At 40.8% G+C, this 24,214-nt stretch overlaps 2 protein-coding genes across 9 annotated transcripts in view; one reads left to right on the top strand and one right to left on the bottom strand.

The window, feature by feature from the left end:
- Window positions 1-16,079, top strand: part of nup214 (nucleoporin 214) — a 53,672-nt gene extending 37,593 nt beyond the window's left edge. For all 7 annotated transcript variants that reach the window (XM_034095618.1, XM_034095616.1, XM_034095613.1 and 4 more), the window contains exons 33-36: window positions 2,194-2,365; window positions 6,050-6,198; window positions 6,860-6,899; window positions 15,312-16,079. In XM_034095618.1, the coding sequence (XP_033951509.1) occupies window positions 2,194-2,365; window positions 6,050-6,198; window positions 6,860-6,899; window positions 15,312-15,327 (377 nt within the window). In that variant the 3' untranslated portion in view covers window positions 15,328-16,079. The remainder of the gene's footprint in view (window positions 1-2,193; window positions 2,366-6,049; window positions 6,199-6,859; window positions 6,900-15,311) is intronic.
- A 1,944-nt stretch (window positions 16,080-18,023) lies between these two features.
- Window positions 18,024-24,214, bottom strand: part of fam78ab (family with sequence similarity 78 member Ab) — a 12,181-nt gene continuing 5,990 nt past the window's right edge. For both annotated transcript variants that reach the window (XM_034095576.2, XM_034095575.2), the window contains one exon: window positions 18,024-23,883. In XM_034095576.2, the coding sequence (XP_033951467.1) occupies window positions 23,358-23,883 (526 nt within the window). In that variant the 3' untranslated portion in view covers window positions 18,024-23,357. The remainder of the gene's footprint in view (window positions 23,884-24,214) is intronic.

Raw genomic sequence — 24,214 nt, 5'->3', positions numbered from 1 at the left:
TCTGTCATTTTTAAATGTCTGGTTACAAAAACGTCTGTGTTGTTTTAGTAGACGTCCAAGGTATCAGTTAGCTGGGATATTGGTAATACTTGGCTCTCTCGTAGGGCTGTGCGATTATGGCAAAAATCATAATCACGATTATTTGGGTCAATAATTGATATCACGATTATTTTGACGATTATTCATTGACCATTTATTGAACTTTAAAACAAATAATATTTTACCAATAAACAAGATCAACAAATATGTTGGAGCGCACTTCCAAAACCATACTAAACATATATTATTAATATGATAAATAAAAATAAATTAGACCAAAATAAATTAAATCAAATATGATGCAGTGCACTGTCACAACCTACTGAAAACTCCTTAACATATAGCCAACATTTTTGTAAAACATATTCAACATATTCCACTCAGTTAAACGTTGAAGGCTGGCCAACCGTCATGGTCCAGAAGTAACAGGAAATAAATGTTGAACTATAATTTAAGACCAAATAAAAAATGTTAGGCCACCATGGTAAATGCTGGTAGGGCTGCTCATGTGATCTCTTAAAGATTTTTTGCAAGAAACACCAGCCTGTTTACATGGTCTGGTTTCAGAGATGAGCGCAGGCAGGTGACAATATTGCCACCTGTACTGAAGACCCTCAGCCACGCCCCGACACATGGGGTGACGCCGGCCAATCACAAAGCTTTGATGCGTTCAAGTGCATTATTCTGGCACAGGAAGATTATGTTACAGGACATTAACGATAAAACAGAATATTGTTGTTCTATTTTTAGACACATCTCGCAATCGACTGGTTGGGCACCCCTGGGCTAGACCATAGGTCCGTTGTGGTCGCAAAGTAGTCAGCTGAAGCCACATCTCTCTCAACTTCCCCACGGCATTTGTCATATAGTGCAGGCAGCGCAGACCTGCTGAAATAATACCGAGACGGCATCGCGTAACGCTTGTCCAACGTGTTGACAAGTTGCTTAAAGCCCTGGTTGCTAACAGTGCTAACTGGGCACATATCTTTAGCGATGTGAAATGTAATGGCACCTGTAATATCTCTGTGTCTCTGCGAGCTCGTCGCGTAGGCCGTTGCTCTGTACAATGCGTCCTGAATCGATGACTGTGATGATGTGGTGGATGAAGTCGAGCGGGCATCTGCTTTTTGTTGTATTAATGCCCGGTCGTATTGCACTTTGTGGTTGTATTTCAGATGATTAAAGAGATTGGTTGTGTTAGCGTGTGGTGCCAACACAACCTGGTAACAAATCCTGCACTGTACTTTGTTTTGCTCCACGTCGGACTCCTGAAAGCCAAATTACTTCCAAATGGTGGAAATAGTTTTACCCTTCTTTTTAACGAGTTGCTGCTCTTGTTCTGACATCTTCGCTCTCGCTGAACACTCACAACACATATCACTCCCACGTGGCCGAGTGGGCTTTTAGGGAGGGGCGAAAGCGCACCCAGCAAAATAATCGTATTTTGTCAATTATGCTGTTTTCATAATCGTCGCAAGCCATAATCGTAATCGCGATTAAAATACGATTAATTGCACAGCCCTACTCTCTCGTGCCCTATCACTGGTGAATGTAGAGGGAATGTAATCTTGTTACATTAGCTCAATCAATTATTTACTGCGGCATGCTGCTGGCCAGGCTGTAATTTCAGAACTCTCTTTCTCCCCTACCACTCCCACCTCTGAGTATCTGAGCTGGTGTGAATATCCTGTTTTCAACCTGTTGCAGTGTGCCGTTCCAAAATATACTTCAATGTACACAAAAAGACACATTCCCGTAACTGCATTTGTCATGGTCAGACATTTTCTTGTGAGATACAGTAGGGAAACGTATTCACTTATATAAGAAATGTGATTACCAACATTTTTGTATCTGTTTACGTGTGTACATGTATTACCCTTTAGCTAGTGTCAACCCCTTTCAGAACACATGTGGACTGTATGTAGTTATTTCATATATTTACACAGGCGTGCAAGCAGAACTGTTCAGCCTTGCATGAAAGGAAAACCCCCTCCAAATGGGTGAAATATCCTGTAACTAAGCTGCATCATGACCCTTTGAAAAAAATATATTTTCTTTATAGAAATAGTGCTGAGGCCGGTGTAACTCCCTATATGTTCCACTGCTTTCTGTTACAAAACCTTTTTAAGGCCTTATCCATTTTCCCTCCTACAGGTGGTTTCGGCAGTGCTCCGGTGTTTGGGAGCCCCCCTTCCTTTGGGAGTTCCCAAGCTTTTGGTGGTGGAGCATCGTTCGGATCGACCCCTTCCTTCGCCAACCCAATGGTGCCATCCGCTAGTAAAGTGTTCGGAGAGGGAACAACGGCCTCCAGCATGGGAGGGTTTGGGTGAGAAACTTAATAAACTCTGTGTGTATATAAGTAATACAAATATATTTGTAAGACAACATTGGTCATTTATTGAGAAATAAATGCATTTTTTATGGAATATATCTGGATGCACTTGGCAATATGTCAAATCAAATTTGACATTTTGTCTAATTTGCATTCAGATGTTTACTTTGCAAATACTGAATGTCAGTTTCACCAGGGTTTTCTTTGGGAGTCAGAACATCTGTGTTCTCTCTCTCTCTCTTTCTCTCTCTCCGTGCACCATCACAAAGAGTCATGAAGCAAACAAAGAGCAGCTTTCACATTGTTAAACCATGTATTGACATTATAGTGATGATGTGATTCAAATTAAACAAATCAGGACCTTTTTAAAAAGCCCTCCTGAAACTTTATTAATTGAATAAGGGAGAATGCTTTCACACTGTCATACACACACACACACACACACACACACACACACACACACACACACACACACACACACACACACACATATATTTTCTTCTCACCTCACCTGAAAAGACTTTCAATTCAAATCTGAATTAAACGTTCTGGAAAAGCTTTTTTCCTCCCTCCTTTAATTCCCACTCTAATTCTCCAGATTATTCATATATTTATTTTTTCTTTCTGCGTTGTATTACAGAGAGCACGGCTTTGCTCCCAAAACTATGCAGCTCTGTGCAGAACGGCTCGATTATTCCACTCGCATAATCTCACTGCGGGTCAGGCTGCCTGCAGATTAAATTTCTCTCTCTCCCCGCCGTTTTGCTCATTCTCCCTGTTCTCTCCCTCAGAGTCCATGGGTGGGATTATCACTTAAACCCGTCTCTCAATCCTCACTTACACACACACACACACACACACACACACACACACACACACACACACACACACACACACACACACACACACACACACACACACACATACACACACACATACACACACACACACACACACACACACACACACACACACACACACACACACACACACACACACACAGTCTGACCCCTTCTGGATGGTAGCATCAGTAATTTCTCTCTTTTATCTTCTTTCTTAGTACAAAGACATTATAAATGAAGCAGGGCTGTAAAATGGGATTTGAGCCGCATGGTTTAGTGTTTGTCACACACCCCTTAAAATATGAAAATAATTAAAATGTCGTTGTTAGTAGTTGTAGCTTCTGGTTACTCGATTCGATTCCGGTTCTTAACGGTTCTCAATTCTGATTCTTTGAGGTGCAGGGTAAAAAAATGATACATGCTTCTTTCACCCAAAAAATTACATTTATTCGAGAAACTTTTACCCAGGTTAGTTTACAGTAATATTCACATTAATCAGTCTGTTTATATTCACTGCTATGTAACTGTAACCTGAGAACCACTGAAGCTACAACAGTCCAACTTTTAAAGGAACCCCCCCTCCCATTTAAAAACAGTTCTTGTTGAGAAAAACAAGCATATCTGCCTTCTCAGGCATACCGGGAAGAAATGTTTGAACATTTTAAAGTAAAATGCTTCAATCTGGTGCACTTTAAGCAGAATTACTAGAGACTAGATCTAGGGGGTACAACTCTAAACACCCATATGAAAAAGATCGGTTTACATTTTAATAATTAAATAAGTATGTGAACATAACCAATAACCTACCATAATAAATAAATGTCACTTGTTTTATTTTTGTTGTTCGTTCATTCATATCTTATTTTACTATTTTATTTATGCATATTTTTTTATCTCTCCAGTTTAAAACGATATGTTTGGTTTACTGTCCTATAGTATACATTGGAATGATTTCAAACCTGTATTATCCCAATAATTATAAAGGAGTGCCTTGGAAATATGTGTTTACATAAATTGTGATCAAAACGTTTGAGACCCACTGAGATAACTTATACTAAAGTGAACTATCTAAACACTCAGAGTCCTTTACCTCACTGAGCTGTAGTATCAGCCTCTCAGTCTGACTGGAGAGGACTCTCCCTCCACATCATTGTAGAAACATTTTCTTCTAATATCCGTTAGAGCAGCTAGCACCAGATGCTAATAACAACAGCGCGTACCGGTGCACCCTCCCTTTCTCCCACGCTCACTCGCACTTTGGCTGTGAGCTGCGGGTGCCAGATAAGCCAACATCCCCCATTTTCATCACTTACAGCGCCCATCGTACAGGGCAAATGAAAAATGTAACCGGGATGAAAAGGGTGTTACATTTACTTAATTATGAATGTTGTTACATCAAGGCAAAAAATTAGGATGAGCACCAACAGTCACAAATGTGTTTTCCCTCCCAGAGCTGCCAGCGCAGCGCCTCCACAGATCTGGCGCCCTAGGCGAACATCTATAACGCCAGTGCTACGGGCCGGCCCTGGTCTCAGGTTACGCTGTAGGAAGTGTAGGTACAACCATAGATATATATATAAACTAGGGCTGTCAAACGATTACAATTTTTAATCAGATTAATCACAGCTTAAAAATTAATTAATCATGATTAATCACCATTCGAACTATGTCCAAAATATGCCATTTATTTATGTATATTGTTGTGGGAATGGAAAGATAAATGAAAGAAGGCGGATATATCCATTTAACATACAGTATCTATGTTTATTATAACATTTTTCTGTGTGTCAAAATGAATCATCAAACCGTGGGGTCTTAATTCATTACGTGTTGATTTCTATCGACGGGGGAGTACTTCAGGAAAGTCGACGGTGGGGGGGCGCTAGTGGAGTACTTCGTGACCACAGAGTGTGAACGTTGTGATCAGCTGTTTTAGCGCAGTTCTCCAGTGAAGGGGGGGGGGGGGGGGGGGAGAGTCTCCCTCCGCAGCCAGTTGGCGTAGTTTTCGCACAATTCCGTTGTACAGACCGACGTTAACAGCAGCCCTGTCTGTGCACACGGAGACCGACTCTGTCGTCCGGTGATCGAACCGCCTTCTGGAAAAGCTTCACAAGTACGTCGGTACGCAAATGCGCTTTGTGACACAAGTGACGGTACGCATTTCACATTACGCACATAACCGGTGTACCAGTTAGTTATGTGCACCCCTGTACTACAGCAAAAGTATTCTCCGTCGGGACTTCGACGCCGTTATCTTGATTCTGATTGGCCAGAAGACATTATCAAAGATGTTCTATTGAGAAGTCGATCACTACGTGACAACAGTTTTCAAAACCGTGGCTACTGAAATCAATCTTACTCAATTTACTCCGCGAGTTGGCAGACTCTATTTTGCTTACTTTAACATCATTTTTCATGGTGGGGCTAAGCCATTTCTTGGTATGGGTGTAGCCTACCCCAGCCATACCCTGGCGCTGCCACTGGGGCGGGCCATTCTGCACATGCGTTAAATATTTTAACGCAATTAATTAAAAAAATTAATTAGCGCCCTTAACGCGATAATTTTGACAGCATTAATATAAACCTATGATATAAACACGTGTTTATATATATCTATGGGTACAGGGTACCACGCTACATTTCCCGCCCCGCTGCAGTCATAGGCTACGGAGAGCGGCGAGAAACATTTCCTCAGGCATCGAAAAGCGGAACCGAAATTCACATTTCTAAATGATGCCGTTGGAATCAAAATGTTGGAACCGGTTCCGAACCGGAACCGGTTCTCCGTACCCAACCCTAACCACGTCACAACATTTGTGTCTGCTTCTGTTTTCAGGTTTGCCTCACCACCCAGCGGCCCATCCTTTGGGTCCCTAGCCAATCAGAGCGCTCCGTCTTTCGGGGGCCTAGCCCAGCAGAGCCCTGGGTTTGGGACTCAGCCCAGCAGCTTCTCCGGCTTTGGACAGCAGCCACAACAGGCGGGAGGTGAGACTACTGCTTTAGAGGCTCTGTTTGTCCCTATTCTTCCCTCATCATCATCGTCATCATCATCATCATCATCTTCAAATGTCCTTCCCAGCACTTCTACATAGTGTATGCTGCAGTCAGTGTCTCAAGGGTACTTGGTATGCAGTCCTCCCAACATGAGTACATTTGAATAGTTATGACGACTCAGCATTTTTTACCTTTTTGAGATCAGACTTTCCTTCTTTTCATCTTACAGTACATTTGACTTTACCTTCCACTACACATTGACACTTGATTTTTATTACAAAAGTAATGAAATAATAAAAAAAGATTTACTGTTTTAAAAAAAAAATAACAGAATATTCGGAACCACATTTCTGTGTGAAATCACCTTTGCTTCCTTTCTGCTTTTTTAGGCTTTTTCATGAACCATATACGTACTGTAAATCACACCATCCAACTGCACCCTTCATATATTTATCTTTCTGTGCCTTTTCCGTCTCTATCTTCCAAAGTCCTTTGTAGCAAAGCTTTGCCTGACTCAGGGTTTACATACACAGCACCATAGATGTGTTTGTTATGAATGACTCATGCGTTGAAATTAAATTGCATTGGTTGTCTGTTTTCATATATTTGATTGCTGCAATCGCCCAACTAATCCCTTTTTTTCATTTCCTAGGATTCCCCGGACACCCAAACACCTTTGGGTCTGCTAACCAGTAAGTTATTTGTGCGGGAATACAGACCCACATGTCTCTCCTCCCTGTCAGCAGCGCGCTGTGTCTGTAGTGAAGCTCAAATATCTTCAACAGCCCGATTCCCCACAGACCCTTTCTGAATGAATTCTTTGTCTCCTTATTCGTTTAGTCGGATTCTCTTTGTTGCTATTTCCCCGTATTGAATTAGGGAGGGGAGGAAATGATTTATTCAAGCTTGCCTTAAAAGATGATCCAATAAATAAAGCAATAAACAGCGGCCCATACTAAATATAAATCAGTCTGACCCCTGTGGAAGACGCTGTCCCTGAAACGGGTGGTGCATGAATGAATGCTTTAGTCCAACTTTCTTACTAATTGCCCCCTTGTGATTACATTTTCATCTTGCTGCTGCGTGTCACATGGCGGCCATGTTCCCCGGGGTGTGTTCCAGTGGAATGCTCTGTGAAGTGTGTCGAGGGCGGGCAAAGCCTATTGGACGCATTCCCATGTTGTTAATAATCCTCCTCTCTCCGTCGTTTTTACTTCCTTTTGGGACTTTGTCCAATAGTACATTCATCCTAATGCTTATTGTGTTTCTTTACTAAGCTGGGATGCTTTATTGGATTGCATTATTAGTTTTCTCTTGCGAATATGCAAAATAGGTTGCTTTCATTCATAACTGAAACTCAAAACATTTTAAAAACATTTTGACGCACATCTTAACAGCCCACAAAAAATAAATAAGACAACCGGTTATCAGAACTTATATTTCCAACCTAAATCCATTGTGTTCAACATCTTAATATATTAAAAAACACATTAGGTGTGTATTAGTGTGTGTATATGTACTAGGGCTGCACGATTTTGGGAAAAAATCTAATTGCGATTTTTCTGACAAATATTGCGATTCGAATTGCGATATTTGTTTTTAAGCGACCCAACGGAAGTTTATTGTAAAATGTGGCCATATCTCCGGCTAGGAAGGTCGTATCAACGTACTCCAGTCTCTAGCACCCCCGCAGCCCGAGCTACGAGTGAAATAACTAAACTTACATGAAACTTCCGTTGGGTTGCTTTAAAGTCAAGCTTCAGTTTAAGACTCACCCTGTAATAGAAACATGTGATGGAGCATTACTAACCTGACCCAGATGGTTTGTTTCACCAAACCATCTAAAGCTCCATTGGAAGCCATTTGGAAAGGGCAGGCACTTTCAAAAGCACTTGGCAGGTGATTGGATCAATCTGTCTATCACCTGCTATCATGGGCCACTTCTGATTGATTAACAATGGCTGGTACATGTGGAGCACAGCACTTCTGATTGGTGTGGATGACTGACACACAAGAAGGGAAAAAAAAAAATTGTAAATTTAAAATCGATTAATCGTTCAGCCCTAATATGTACGGCTCTACTGTGTGTTTGTTTGTCCTTTCTTCCTATACTCTTCTTTTAAAAATCAAATTTGTGTTCCAACCATTTTATTAAATCATCCTTATGTTGACAGAGATATCCAGATCCAATATGCAGTATTTTAATAACCGCACCATAACATCAAAAGGAGAATTGTGAAGCTCTTGTTGTAAATCTTATAATAAAACTACCACTGGTGTCTTTTCAAGCATTGAAACTCTTTTTCAATAATCTCTCCCTCTTTGCTTTGTCTGTCATTTCTTCTTCCAGATCAAGTGCGCAAACATTTGCCAGTTGGAGAAGCTAGTTTTATTAAAGCTCCACGTCACTGCTACAGTACTTTCTGCAATCAAGCTCAGTGTGCCACATAATGGGTAAAGAGAGAAGAGTGTGTTGCATTCGAGTCAAATAAAGGGAATTCAAAGATATACTACCTGTTAAAACCATAGACTGTGTAAAACAAGCTCACCACCTTCTTCAGAAAATATAGGATATTGTAACTCGCTGATGCAGTTTACAGAATTGTCCTTTGTTTGTTTGATTGTTGGTTAATTTTTCGTCCAGCATTTTTAAGTTTTTGTTCCTGCGCTTTTAAACATATACACATTAACCTAAAATCATTCAAGCGTCTGAACAGTTGACACTTCCTTTTTAATTTTTGGAAATTGTGTTTTCAGCATGGCTAAACAAATTCAGATGCAAGTAGTTTCTCTCAGTAGTCATGTAGATTTGATTAAATTCCAAAGAATTGTGATCTAAGGTGAAAAAGTTATATTTTCATTTTCAAATGATTTTTGCAATTAATCCCCGCTTGATGTATATTTTTACATGAAAACATGGAAATAAATGACATTTCTCAAATTATTTGTCCATTCAAAATTGTATTTATTAAGCAGTCATCATAATTTGAAAGATCTAAAGCCTGCTCATTAGAGAACTGAAACATAATTTCTCGTACTTTATACTTTGGTTTTCCGCCATTTGATTGGGCTAAAGATTCACAAACCCTTTACTAAAACATCTTGACATGCATTGAAACAGCATTTTACAGTTGACTCTGCTCAGTATTTCCTTAACAGAGAGGAAAATGTGAAACCATAGCCGGTTTAATATGAGGTGGCATGATGAATAGCATGGCAGCCCGCCTGAGGCCCTGTGTACACGGTTCACTAATTAATGCTAATTCCTTGATATGCAGCTCGTTCCTCCGTCTTCAGTCTGGAATCTATTGACTGGCATTCAGAGCTAAATCAGGCTGCGGGAGAATGCTGATGAGGAACTCGTATCAGAGCCTCCATGTTGTGGCATTTGGCCACCATCAAAAGAATTACATTCCCAGCATATGTCTGTGGAGCATGTCACTGTCACTCCATCCATCCTTATCTGGCGCTCCAGCGGATGGGTGGTGGAGGTCCTGATCGTGGTGAAGTGGGCACGGGAATGTCAAGGTCATAAAATGTGACCTGAACCCACCCACATGCCCAAATGGTCCAATCCACATTCCCCAATAGACTTTAATAGAAATCAACAGTAATCGACCTGCTTAAGCTTTGAAGAAGTGAATAATAAATGGATATTCATACATTATATATATTGTTTAAGCAGATGATCATAATTCTGTTTGATCAGTACCCTGCTCTTTGATGTCTCGGGTAAAGAATTACAGTTGGCAGATTAAAGAGGCACACGGGCAGTTGCAGAGCCCAAAGTCTCTAACGCTGTCAGCTACAGCGGATGAGCTTATGAGATTTCCAGCACCCACCCTGCGACTCGCCTCTATGAAAGGCAGAATTTTAAAATATATTATAATAGAAATTCTCAATAGTGACAGTACGTTTTTTCTTATTGTGTCACTGTTCCTGGTGATGGGAACGCTCACAGACGCCCGCAGGGATGGCAGCTGTCTTCATGGAATCCAGATAGAAATAGCTTAGTCAAAATCACCTCTCCCCCCCTTCCCCAAACCCCTCCTTCAATATCTGTTCTCCCTCCACACCAGAAGTGAGTGATGATAGCACATCCGGCCTAGTTTTTCTGACATACCCATTATCTCTCCATGTGGTACTGCCCCTCCCTCTCTTTGTGGTCATCAGGCCTTTCTTTCCCCAGTGGTTAATGCTGGGTCTGGTCACTCAAGGGTCTCCCATTCACGAATCAGCCAGGCTGTTCAGGTCACAGATATTGTGAGTTCAGTGTTATCCCATTTGTGAGCACTAGCCCCTCTGGAACATCAGGCTACAATCATCCCTAATAGGTTGTTTTGTCTGCCCAGATAATCCAAAGCTAATAGTGGTGTTTCTCTCCTCTGTGCTGAGTGACAGTGCTGCACTGCGGGTATAAGCCCTACCCTTGTTTGGAGAATGCAACTGTTGTAAAAAAAAATAAGAGATTTCACAATATTTAATACATTAAGATACACAATCTGTAATATCTGACATACACCATATTGGCAAATTCAAGGTTTTTAGCCATGCTAGTAGTATCACTTTTTAGGTATGGAAATGTTGGCTTCTCTCATGCTTCAACACTTTGTTCTAGACTAAAATGTATCGTATTCATCACCTATATATTTACCTGACAAGGAACAAGCCACTATAATTGACCATTTTCAAAACAGATCACTGTTGCATTTTTATTTTTTTTGGTTAGGTCTGTTTGTCTGCAGGTTTAGAAAAAAAGCTTTTGGATTTTTGAGTGCATCAGAATCCCAAAGCGATACACAACACCATTTTTTCACTTTTGATAATGTTTATAGATCGGGCATTTTGCCTTGCAGGAGTTTTTTTTTATGTATTGCAACTCATGTTTGTCTCTTTTAACTGCTGACAGACGGTCCTCGGGGTACTGGTATTAAGTTGCAGAATGTAAGGGCATGATCACGTTGTATGCCAGTATTCACGCTGAAATGCTAAGCAGAGCTTTGAGCATTATATTGGCACTGACATTAACATTATGCATAATAAATAACACCCGGGCAGCTACGGCAGAGTCTCTCCCGACCGCAGAACCTACCTGCCTGAGTTCCTCTTCTTTAACTCTGTCCTTAACCGACTCCCAGGATACCCGTTCAGTGTCATTACTTATCCTGATACTTCAAAGAAGCTTTATACCCGAGCAATAAGAGACTTTTAATTTAAATCAACCCTCCTTGAGTGTTCATAGTGTACACAAAGTGTCCAGAGAAAGAGCCCTGCCTCTGCAGAAGAACTGGACACTCCCTCTCCCTTTACATGAGACAACACAAACAGGTGCTTGCAACAACCATTTCAACACTTGCACTGCATGTGAACGGATTACTAAGAACGGGCTTAAAGTATTAGCTAATGGACTTGATCGTGGATGTCAGGCATTTTCATAGATGTGAGGGGGTAGGCTAGCATCACCAGAACAACACATGCCTTTAATTTAGAAAAACAACACTTTTACTGAAGCAATAGATAGATGGATAAGTACTTAATTTAATAAGGCAATGTTCATAAGAGAAATTAAGACACTAGAAGTAAACAGTCCAAAATATATCTGAACTAGAAATAAAATAGCATTAAAAATTACAAAAATCTACATGTGGGAATACACACAATAACTATGACGAAGCCATAAAACATATGTTATACTGTTTTTTTACAATTCCTTATACTACTTTCCCAACAATACTTTCTAAAATGAGACATTGAACTCCACTAGGAGAAGGGAAACGGATGCCATGTTGGAGTGCATACCTTGTTTTGACAGTATCCTGAGGGCACTTGAGGTTAGATGCTGTTTTTCTGGAAGTGTTAGAGCTGAGCCACAGCTGGCTGCAGAGCATCACCTCTACATTTCCCACTCAGGTGAGCATTCCCCGTCTGAGCCTAAGCTTTGGTTTCAGTCATCACTCTGGTTTCATCACCCTTGTCAGAACTGACCCCGAAAGTAACTATTGCTGAACCTCTTGCGGTATAGTTTAACTTGTGGACTTCCATTCATTAATATCCCTTTGAGAGTGTTTCAGTTTGAATCTCATTCCACACTTATCTGATTTGCTGAATAAAGGACTTTTCACTTAGCAAGCAGCTTGCATTTAAATGCATCTTAAGCCCTGCTGATGTCAGCAGATGTTCACCGCAGCCCAAATGTGTGGAACATAAATGAACGAAATACATAATTGCCCCCAGAAATATTTCATTTCCACCCCCGTTTTTGATCATCCATAAAATATAAAAGTCTTTTGATGAGACTTTGCAAATGATTCAGCACATACAGCATGCTGTGTTTGTCTTTTTACCTACATCGCTAAATTCATTGCTTTATTGCATAAGAGTGATTGTAAAACAGACACACAGTTTTATAGTTCAGTGTCATTATCTAAGAGTATGTTTGTTTTAACAGGCATGTCGCCCAACTACCGTAACTGCTGGCTTACTTTCTGATTGGTCGAACAGGATAACAGACTCCGGCTCTCTAAGCTTTTGCATTAATTACATCTAAACATGTGGGTGACGTCCAAGTATGCCAGCCAGCGTCTGCTTCAGCCTCCTATTGTAACATGGCTTTAGCTCAATAAGAACAGGTTTTACAATGATCACAGCAATAACCTTTAACCAGGTAGGAAAATATGATACTTACCATACAAAACATGTATAACTAATATGTATATAGGAATATTTCAATAGAATTCTTTAGAAATAAACACATGAAATGCCTGTATTAACCTTATAATCGTTTCCTTGAATGTAACATTATTTTAAATGCAATTTGTTAGATGATAATTTTGTATTAACGCACCCTTATAAAAATGTTTTTAGTCACAGCTCATGGCTTTATGAATTGTTATTAAGTAACTTATTAATGCTTTAAATATCACTTGTTGGGTTAAATGGTTGAACAGAAAACCTGATGTTTAAAACCAATTATGAAGTAAGCTAAACAATTTATTTATTTAATCGTTTATTTGAAGAGGGACAATGCATATTGATCAACATTTAAAACACATAATGCTTTAAAACGTATACATTCCGGATTTTAGCTTTGAGCTAATTTCCATCCGTAGTCCCTCACATTCAACATTTAAGAACCTGACATTTATATACATAGCAAAAATAAATACATGATATGCAGAAAGAGCATGAGCAGCATACAAGCATTTACCGCATGGCAGTACAATGTAGCAGCTCCGACATATAAAGTGCAGGAGGAGACACAAGAGCTCCATAAAGTGCGAGAGGAGATACCCCTTTGTTAAAGTGCATTTAGCGGTGATTGCACGTTTGTTTGTTTCTCAACCAACAGCCGCTTTCACACCAAGTACTTTGCCATACTTAGTGACGGCACATTTCCACTGCAGCGGGGTAGCCCCGTTTAAGCGTCCCTAAGCGTCCTCACTCAGGCCTCGGGCTGCCTCGCTGGCTGTCCGAGGCCGTGGAGCATTTCCATTACAGTTTAGGACCTGGGGTAGCAACGCAGTGTAGGCGGGGCGATCGGCTTTTTGGGCGGAGCGACGCTGGGTAAAACTGCAGTGGCGTCATCTTCAATGCGACACAACTCACAAAACACACACAACAATGGAGGATGTGGAAGCGATTCATTTAAAAATGCTGTGTATAAAAATGCTGCAAGCTTGCTTCTAGATATAATATATGCAACGCTAGGGATGATCTCGCGCGCGATCTTGTGACGATTCTCTCTGACCAATCAGCAGTCGAGAGTGTTGACGTCACTAGTTCAGCCCTGGCCTGATAGAACCACGATTTTATGGGGCCGGAAAAAGAGGGGAAAAGTACCCGCTAGCCGGTGCTACGCTATATGGAAAGGCCACCAAAAACTAGCCTGGCCGCTTGAGGACGATTAAGGACGCTTAAACGGGGAAACAGTGGAAATGCGCCATTAGTGCTCCGGCACTTATAACCCCAGGGAACAAAGTACCAATCGCGTTCACACCGGAGTACTTTTCCCTGAGGGAAGATTACGCAAATGAGCCGCTGACGTCACTTCGCCTTCTGCTTTGGGTTTACTGGCAGGCCGCAAACCACTTCACGGCATATACTGCCACCCGAAGTCCCCGGCCGGACGTCCCCGGAGTTGGGGACTGGCTTCCGATACCTTCCGAGTAAATCGCCAGAACGCCGACACCTCCTCATCACTCCACCGCTCCCATGTTTTATTTTGTGTTGCCATAAGTTAGTCTCTCTCCGTTGGTGCGCGGGGCTAATGCTAATAATGTTAATGCCAGCAAATACAATGGCGGCTTCAAAAAACTTTTCAGAGTTTTACTGGCCGTGGTTTGCAATTCTCCCAGCCAATCAGAAATTGGTACTTTTTTGGTACCACAGCAGGCACTAAAAATGGGGGTAAAAGTTCCCGGCACTAAGTACTCTTTTTGGTGTGAACGCGACATAAGGGGTACTAACGGAACTAAACGGGAAAAGTACGGGGTAAAAGTACTCCAGTGTGAACGCGCCTAAATTATTTTAGTTGACCTTTAAAACTGTTCAAAGTGGGACAATCCCGTATCTCAGTTGGGAGGCTATTCCACAATGAGCTGCCCTTAATTGATAGAGCATTTTGTCCAAAAGTGGTCCGTCTGCGGTGGACCTCACAGTCTCCTCTGGTTTCTGACCCAGTGCAGCGTCCAGTGTGTTTTCTGTGGATGAATTCCCCTAATGGGGATTTAATCATGGATAAGCTTCATTTATTATAAGAAAATAAATAGTTTAAATGCAGAGAATCAGGATTGTGTCTCACCAGGAAATGTTGGCTTGTACCCGACCCATAAAGCATTACCTTATTGTGATTTTTAACTATTTCTAAAGGCGTGAGATACAACACATGAACCTTTATAAAGCTGGCACTCAGGTTGTTTTTGTGAGGACTGAATGGCTTCTTGTTAATGTTTGGAGGTGCTACACATGACACAGTGGTGTTGAATGACAAAACATGACGGTACACACTCATGAAATTGTTTAGGCAAACTGACGTTGAAGAATAGTTTACACTTTGTCCTTACGGCTTTCAATCTTAATGAAATGTTTTTGATATTTCTCAACAGGCACAGATCCACATGAGAGATTAAAGGAGGAGGGGGGTTCCACATTCACGTCAACATACAGGACCACGTGACCGCACATCAACAGCTGGGACAACTCGACAACATCGATGTGGAAAATGCCTGTGATTGAAATGATTCAAATAATGCTCTATCTGCTTTTTAGACCTGACTTCTCCCTTTTTTTAAGCTGTTTTAAATTGTTTAAACTGCAAAGAGATAGAAATTAAAGCACCAATGACCAGAAAGAAGACTAGTATGTTTTATTCATGTATTTTAAGGGATTCATATTAACATCAGTTCATGTCTCTGCAGGCAAAGGTCAGATGAGGTGAAGTTGAGCTTTAATTCTTTAAAGCATCCCACAGGAGCTGCTGGTGATGTCTGCTTTCATTCAAAAGCCTTGGCAGAGTGTAGGGGGGGGGGGGCTAGGATCCAACTACATGCTGTAATTACTCTGATAGTAATCAAAGTCTCCCTATAATTGTCCCAGCTTGTGGGATGTTCATTAATTTCAATGGGGAAGTGAACCATACAGTATAGTAAACAGTTGTTGTCCTTATTTAAGTCTGGCAGTCCAGACGTAGCCCTGTTGTGTAACCTCACACCTCGTACTTAACTGTCGGGGTTGTATTGAGAGTGCCTGTCTTGAACATAACTGTGATTTATCCACTTTGCTGCAGCATTGCATTTTAATTACATATCCCATAATATTGTCCTGCTGGCCTTGGACATTATTCAATGCAGAGAAATAAGGCGTTGGAAGCTATTAAAAAGGTACTCAATATAAACTCATTTAAAAAGTCTTAAATTTGTTTGTCATCTTACTTAGAAGAAACCTTAAGACAATAGTCTGAAGCTGTACGTCATATCATTCTGTTATGACATTTGCAATAACAATACCTCCTCAAAAGTATCCCTTTTTTATATATATATATTCCTCTTAAATATAAAGGTGGCTCAAAGGTGTTCAATGTTTGCAATGCACTCAAATCAAGTGCAGTCCTGCTCCCAACAACAGAGTTATATAGAGGTCAGTCCTGGTGCAGATGAAGGTCTTTTCAAAATAGCATGGTATATTTCTGTGGATCGATAAACCCCAGTATTATCCCAGAGGTCGGATAAAGGAGCGCGATTGGAACTCATAACGTCGGCACTGCAGGAGTATTGCTAGTAATGTGTGGTGAGAGATAAACAGCATGGTGATTATTCCGTATTACAAAAAGGGACAGGTGGATGTTTTTGAAGACCGAGACACTGCCTGGTCTCTGAGTCTAGTAAATATAGCCATGAATGTAGAGCTGAGGAATGTGACCAGGATAGCACAGAGGCTGTAGTCCAGCACACAGAAGCTGCTGCTGCTGGACACTTTCATTTGGATCATTAATCTTTGGTAAACCAGCCGTTAAATCCTATATAGCGTCACTTCACCTGATCAGCCCTATTTCACTGATACCACACTTTTCACACTTCTCATTAAAGCCCACAGTCTTAAGATGAGTCTATTGCCACCTTCCAAATCTCTGAGTCTGTACCGAAAGGGATAATATCAGCTCCCTGCTTTTGCTGCAGACTAAAGATTAATTTTAAGACATTACCTACGTGCTTAATGTGGAAATATTATAAGTGATGGACTTTAAAATGAAGCTACCCAGAGAAGAGCTCTTTAAAGAGTTATAATGGACAAGTGCACAATGGGTTTTATCATCTGTTCATTTAGCATTTCTGAATACCTGTGTTCCCGCTTGCATTTCAATTAGCTGCTTCTGATTCATACATTTTGTGTGTCGGAGGGATACAAATAGTTTTCATTTCTCTCTTGTGCCCTATCTAATGGATGTAGCTAGTCATTTAAGTCTCAAATGACTATTTAAATCTCCTTTGGAAGATAAGAGTATAAATAGAAAATATCCATCTTTAATGGCAATGATAAAAATATGAACTTGCCAGTCAGATAACAATTTAGCTAAATGAAAGCAAAGTGGAAATCCAGAAAAAGTCTTAATTATTGTTTTTTTATCGTCATCTTACACAATAACCAGGTGAAAATCCGATATTGCTCCCAAATCTAATGAAGGAAATGACAAAATAAAAAATGAATTCAACATTTTTGTATTTAAGCAGTATAAAGCAGCAGAAAGACTGAGGTGAGTACTCTTTAAGTAATATTCTTAGAACGCGTTATTGCATATAATCCTCATATCATGCAGTATTATTTGTCCCCTCACTGTCAAAATAGTAGTACTCTAAAGGATTTCTACTTAGTTTTTCTCTTGGTTATGTCCCATCTTTGTCACTATATGTCCTGTATCTTCTTTCATTGCTTTTCACTATCATCAACTAAAAGAGACGCATAAAAGGATGCAACGTGTTTCCCTGATGCTGTAGAGATCTGGCCGAGGCATACAGTACATCATGTGCTCCACCGTGTATGTGTCGCCTCGGGGTTTGTTCGTATGCGTGGAGGCTTTCAAGATTTTTCAATTCAGCGCTCAAGACTTTGCTTTCTTTCCGCTGTGGCTCAGGGGCTATTTCGTTCTTTGATTTTTACAGTGAATCAACACAGTCAAACATGTTTGGAAAGGACAGTGACACATTGAGGGCTAAAACTAGAAGATTAATGAAATACAATTATTCATTAGAATGGAGAAGCTACCAGGCAGCAAAGGAAAGTAACATCCACACATTAAAGTTAAAAAACCAAGACAACAGATATTATTTGTATATTTTATTCCTTCATGAAAAAGACCTTTTTATATATATTTTTTTCAGGGTTTGTTTTCCCAGTGTTGTGCATTTTCACAGTTTTAAATATTTGCCAGAACTGACCCATTTTCAAGTATTGGTGTAAAAGTCAAAGCTGAACAACAACGAAAACTGCTTTAACTACGTCAGAGCTGTATTTCCAGAAGACAAACATACATAGTCGCTCGTATTACCACATGTGCTACATTGAGGTTGTATTCAAACCATGGGACTGTGTTCATTTTTTTTTGGGAATTAAAGTAGGTCACCCTTGAAAAAGAGATCTTTTGATCTCAAGGGGCTTTCACCTGGTTAAATAAAGGATACAAACAAACAAAGGAAAATGGCAAAATAAACTTTTGCTTGAGTTGAGATGAAACCAAAAGTCAAAGGCAGGAAATAAAGGCAGGTGGTCCTATGTGTGAACCTGGGATGTTTTATTGGTTTGAATGAAGGGAGGATGAACTGATGTCTCGTAGGAGTTAATTCACTTCTTAAAGTTTTGAAACAAAGGTAGCAGCCATCAGAAGAACTGTAATGGTGTGCGTTTAGGAGAGGAGGCTTTTATCTCCTAGCTTGGCACAGCCCTACAAGCAGAAATAGCAAAAAATCGTCCACATGGCTACATTTGTGATGTTTCCCTGGAAATACAAATATGCCCAATAATGTTCCTAAACAACTGAAAACAGGACTGTAATTAAGTGCCACAAGGTTCTAAAGTGCACGATGTCCTAATGCATAGTTTGGCTTTGTCCAATTTTGGCACCTTTTGCCTTCCATACCCAAACAAACAATATGTTGTTCTGTGGCTTAGTAAAGGAAGCACGTAAAGCAAGTTCTTCTGTTGTGTTTACACAAAATGCACATTATAAATACAGATTCACACACACAAACAGAACACAATTAGAACCCTGAGCCTACAATATGACATGAAATGCTGTTGAGAGTTAACAGGCACCCACTCAATGACCTCAGTTCCTCCATTGTTCTTATAAGACACAAAAGATACATGTATCACTTCCTGTTTATAGGTTGAACAGGCGTGTTTGTGCATATGGCTTTGCAGCATGTGTTCAGAAGGTCCACGTGCAGGGCTGATAAATGAGTTCTCACTGCCAATGTGACACTGCTGTGACAATCAGATACCACGCCAGGCCTACTCCTTTTTCGCCTCAGGGTGTGTGTGTGAGAGTGAGAGAGAGAGAGTGAGAGTGAGAGAGAGAGAGAGAGAGAGAGAGAGAGAGAGAGAGAGAGAGAGAGAGAGAGAGGGGGGGGCAAGCTCTGTCCCTGTTTTATGACAAGGACGTAACCTTTCCTGCGTTTGAGAGCCAAAGAGAGAAAGCATCATGACTTATAAGCAGAAGCACACTAATGAAACTCCTCATCCTGCCTAAATCCATCAAATCGGATTTAACAGACACGCTCACATGAATACACACACATATGCTTGTTGTGAGCGTGAGACACACTGTGTGTTTACATTTCATAACATGTAGTCCAGTTAGAGTGCTGTCCACTGTCTCCTTAGGTCATTTCGAGGCTGACACAAATGCTACGTTTATACCACTGAACACAGCTTTCCCTGCTGCCTTCAAAACAAAACCACAAATTGAAATATCTTGTGGTTGACATCCATGTTGCTCTTGGTAAATGTCAGAGTTATTTTAAGCTGGCTAAATGGATTCAATTTGATGTCACCATCATATTAAAATCCATCCCTGCTACTGTGTCTGTAGTACACTTTGAGTGCGACTTTCACACAAACACTTGGACCCTGACCTTTGCTATATGACCTCACTTACATTTCACCCATGACTTTAGCTAGCCTTTGCATTGCACGACACGACTCGGCACAGTTCAGTCCATCTAGGGCATGGAAGTGTGTCACGGCAGATCTAATTATGACAGCAGCACCCCCCAAAAGTTCTCGTCTCCCTTCAGCACAGCGCCCTGCGACCCAGCCTGAAGCAGAGGCTATCGTGATTACAAATGAGAGCGAGCAGGAGTGTCTATATGCGGCCTTGTGAGGGCTTAGCTATAAGTGAACAAAGCAGTTTAGCTGGTGGCATGAAATGGACGTAATGAACTGACGTTTGAGCTCTGGTGCAGCTAAATATTGCTACATTAATCCATATATGGTGCTCTGCAGAGGGTTAAGCTAATTCTCCGTAGAATGTAATTTTGTTATGCTACACTTCTATTTTATTCACGGTTATAAAAACAGTTAAACATTTTACTCGCTTTGTTGTTGAAGGCTAGAAAGGAAGATTGGTATCACTTTTGTATCTGCATGCAACCCAGTCTCACGGCATTTCGTGTAATAGTCACGAAATAAATGTAATCTATTGATTCGTGTTCACCAACACGATTTCCCCATTTTTTTCTTGTCACACAGAACGATTTTAAAAGCAATGTTTTTCTATTGGTAGTATGTTTCGTGCCTGCACCACGTCTTTTTGTCCAGTCGGGTCTTGGAAGCTGTGTGGTTCATAAAAACATGTTCTTACTCAATATACTTTGCTGTCCGCGAGGAAAAGAAATGGGGCTCAGAGCCTCAGAATACTGAAATCTGTATTTAAAAAAAATATGTTCCTTCTAATTTGTTATTCTTTGGTGCAGACACGAAACATACTACCAATAGAAATACATTGCTTCTAAAATCGTTCTGTTTCAGAATACTGAAATCTGTATTTTTTTCAATCTTCTTTCCTTCTAATTTGTTATTATTTACATTGCTTTTAAAATCGTTCTGTGTGACACAAAAGAAATGGGGAAATCATGTTGGGGAACACGAATCAATAGATTAATTTTGTGACTATAACACAAAATGCCGTGAGACTGGGTTGCGGATATACAAAAAGAGGGCAAACTTAGCAAAACACTAAAAGAGTAAACACTCCCTGTAAAGCCACAATTTGTAATTTGTATACTTTGGTTTGTACGCATAAAACAAAAGAGATATTGTGCTGGTAATTTTGCTTTGGAAGTGCTAGTAGATATATTGTGTTACCTTTTGACCGAGCCATGCTATTTCCCATCATGCTAAGCTAAGCTAACAGCTGGAAAGTTAGCATACATGAGAGTTGTATTGATCTTGAATAAAAATAGCATGTTTTTCTAAACGTTGAACTATTCCTAGTTTTGGTAGAAATATCACGCAAATCAAAGAACCGAGTTCAATCTTAAAATGTTTCTGTTTTGTAATAATTAAATGGACAGAATATCCTTAAGAAATGCGGCTTGGACCAAGTTTGATGAATGGGTATATGTTGTACAGTTGACAGTCAGGAGACACTAATACACTGAAATAGCAGCAGCTTACTGATCTTTGTGAAAAACGTGAACTGGTTAGACTTGCATGCTAATTATTTCTTTGGTTAGAGGCAAAACACAGGAAGTTGGCGAGAGCAGCAAGATGTTTGCAACATTGGAAAGTAAAGACCTGGCCATTTACATAGCAAAGTTACAGAGCTCCCTAGCAGATTTTGTAATATCTTTGTTTGTTTCCTGCTGTCGCTATACTATACTATGTTTGCATAAATAACCTTTTTACTTATATTTTGACCTCCGTTGATGCAACATTCAGCATTTTTCTCTGCTTTTAGGAGTTTCAGTTTGCAGATTAAGCCCTTTTTTTCAAGATTAAAAGCTAAACAGACATTAAATAAATTAATATTAGTATTTAGCTGACCAGAGCTGTTTGTGTATTCATGTGTTTGCGTCTTACATTTTCTGGCAGGGACAAAAAAGGGAAACAAGCCCCACATATCAGCGGTGAGGGCTACAACTGGCAGGGCAGAGAAGTGGGTCATCTATATGCCATCCGAGCAGTCAGGAGGAAACTTGCATGCCTCCTGCTCTGCTTTTCAGCCTCGACAACGTTTGAGAGAAAGAAGGGGGAGGGAAGGGGGGAGAAGGAACTCTTGTGTAGATGAAGATTACAGATGATTGAGGAACCAACATGAGAGACATGCTTAGTATTACGGAAAGAAAGGGGGTGTTTAAAGGAAGGCAACAATAAAAAAACAAACTGTTAATTTGATTGTCGAGATGGATGTCTGCCATGTTGTCAGACATCCCACTGTTTTAATTCTCCATTTTTTAAGTCTCCAGTTGTTTTCCTTGTCTGTGGCTGCTAAATTATCACGGTATTGATTGTTTAATGTGTGCTTTGCTAACACTCTGTTACTCACTGTGCCTAGAGAGTAGGCCAGACCGGATGGATGAATCAAGAGAAGGAAAGGAAGTGAAAAAGAGGACCTGAGATGGAGTGATAAATAGAAAGGAAGAGTTGTGTCTGATGTTAAATGCTACAACGGCCTATAAAAAGAATAATGTTAATGAAGTGAGGTTAACTGAGGTGTGCTTTTGAGTACTTTTTGTTCAAGTTGCTATTGCACGTTACTGTGTTGAGTGCTATTGACGAGCGTTGGCTTTACTGGTGTTCTCTGTTCCGGTACAGAACAGCTCTTCCGTTGCATAATGCACTTGAAACACAACCAGCTGGGTTGTATAACTGTGTGTACCGTAATGCTGGTTGAACTCATGAGACAATACATTTGTCAGGTAAATGCAACTGAACATAAAATACTTGGAACTAGGATCTTCTTCTATGGTATTGTTCCTAAATCCACATATATGCCAGCACCAACTGTCTGGTAGAGATGGGACAAATGACCAAAATACTGCATTGCACTTTGTTTAAGGCTAAAAAGTTTGCAGTAGAAAGCGATGTAAACTTAAGGCAGCATGGATTGAATGTCTCGCATGTTTTAAAAAAGAAAACTGAAAATATACTATGTCACCAAATGCAACAATAAACAAAATAAAATGCACTCTCTCCCAGTCTATAAATTAAAACACAACTGGTATTCATACACAAGGTTTGTGCATGTCCATGTATGTATCATGTGCGCAGACATGGACATGTAAATACTTAACCCACACTCACAAACCTCATATCACAACATATAAAACTGAAATTAAAAACAAACAAATCTTCTTGTTTTTCATTTTTGCACAGTTTCATTTAGCACAGTGCGATCCCGACCCAATTTGAAGGTAGAATGGTTGCAGTTTGTTCGCTCCAGTTTCAAAAGCCCCCACCTCAGAGCAACAGCTGGTCTTTTTCACAGAGCTGGTTTTATTTGCCTTTTTTCTCTCTCGTTCAGTCTCTTTTTAAACGAAGAGGCAAAAATGAGCGGAGGGGCTAAAGCAGTGAGAGCTGGTGACGAGCAGGAACAAAATAAAAATAAGAGATGATACTGTTAAGGTATCCAAGGCCAGTCTGGTCAGTGAAACAGGTCAGTATTTGGGTGGGATGACCACCATGGGGTCACCATTCTTTGGCCGCCACATCAGCACCTGGGCGTCGTTGGCGTTGGGCTTGACCATGGCGTTGGAGAGGATGGGCTCATTCTTGCCCAGGATCTGAGGCTGTTCCTGGGTCACGGGCTCGTTCAGAGCAGCCCTGTGACCCAGAGGCTTCTCCGGGTCCACTCGGATGTGAAGCCGCATCCTCCAGCGGATGGTCTGCAGGACGAGGGTCTCTGAGGTGGCTTGGTTAACGGCCACAAGCCAGGTGGTGAAGCTCTGGTCGCGGCGGATGCTGGTGAGCTGAGGCACGTTGCTGTCGCTGACGGGCACACCCCAGGTCACGCTGGGGTAGAAATTGTCATTCATACTAACAGTGAACTTGCTGTCCTTCTTGGTGGGGCCCACCACAGTGCAGGTCTCCGTGGTGTTGCCGTACCACGGGTAGTTCACCCCATCCGAGTCGCTGATAGCCTGGATTTTGCCATCTCGCAGGTCGGGGAGCTCCCAACTTGACCTGGGAATTTAAAAGGAGACATAGATGAGGATTTACTAAGAAATATAGCACATAGACATAAGTGGCTGTTGATAATATAGGATCATTGCCGTATGATTAACTAACGTCAAATGAGCAGACAGCCCCAATCAAGTCCGTTTGAATTCAAGCTACCAATTTTGGAGATAAAACTGGAAGTGAGCTTATGTAAAATTCAATAACGCCTCAATAACAAATGAAGCGTGGATGCATGCATGTGTACAGTAAGCCAAAGTTGAACTAGGAAGTTGTCTGTAAACTGAGATGGATGGCAGTTTGGGTAAAAATGCTACTGTGTGCCTTTGTTTCCTCC

Source organism: Pseudochaenichthys georgianus, chromosome 12, assembly GCF_902827115.2.
Source record: "Pseudochaenichthys georgianus chromosome 12, fPseGeo1.2, whole genome shotgun sequence".
Classification (NCBI taxonomy): Eukaryota; Metazoa; Chordata; class Actinopteri; order Perciformes; family Channichthyidae; genus Pseudochaenichthys; species Pseudochaenichthys georgianus.
Note: the sequence above shows the minus strand (reverse complement) of the source record. Positions and strands in the feature narration are given on the sequence as shown.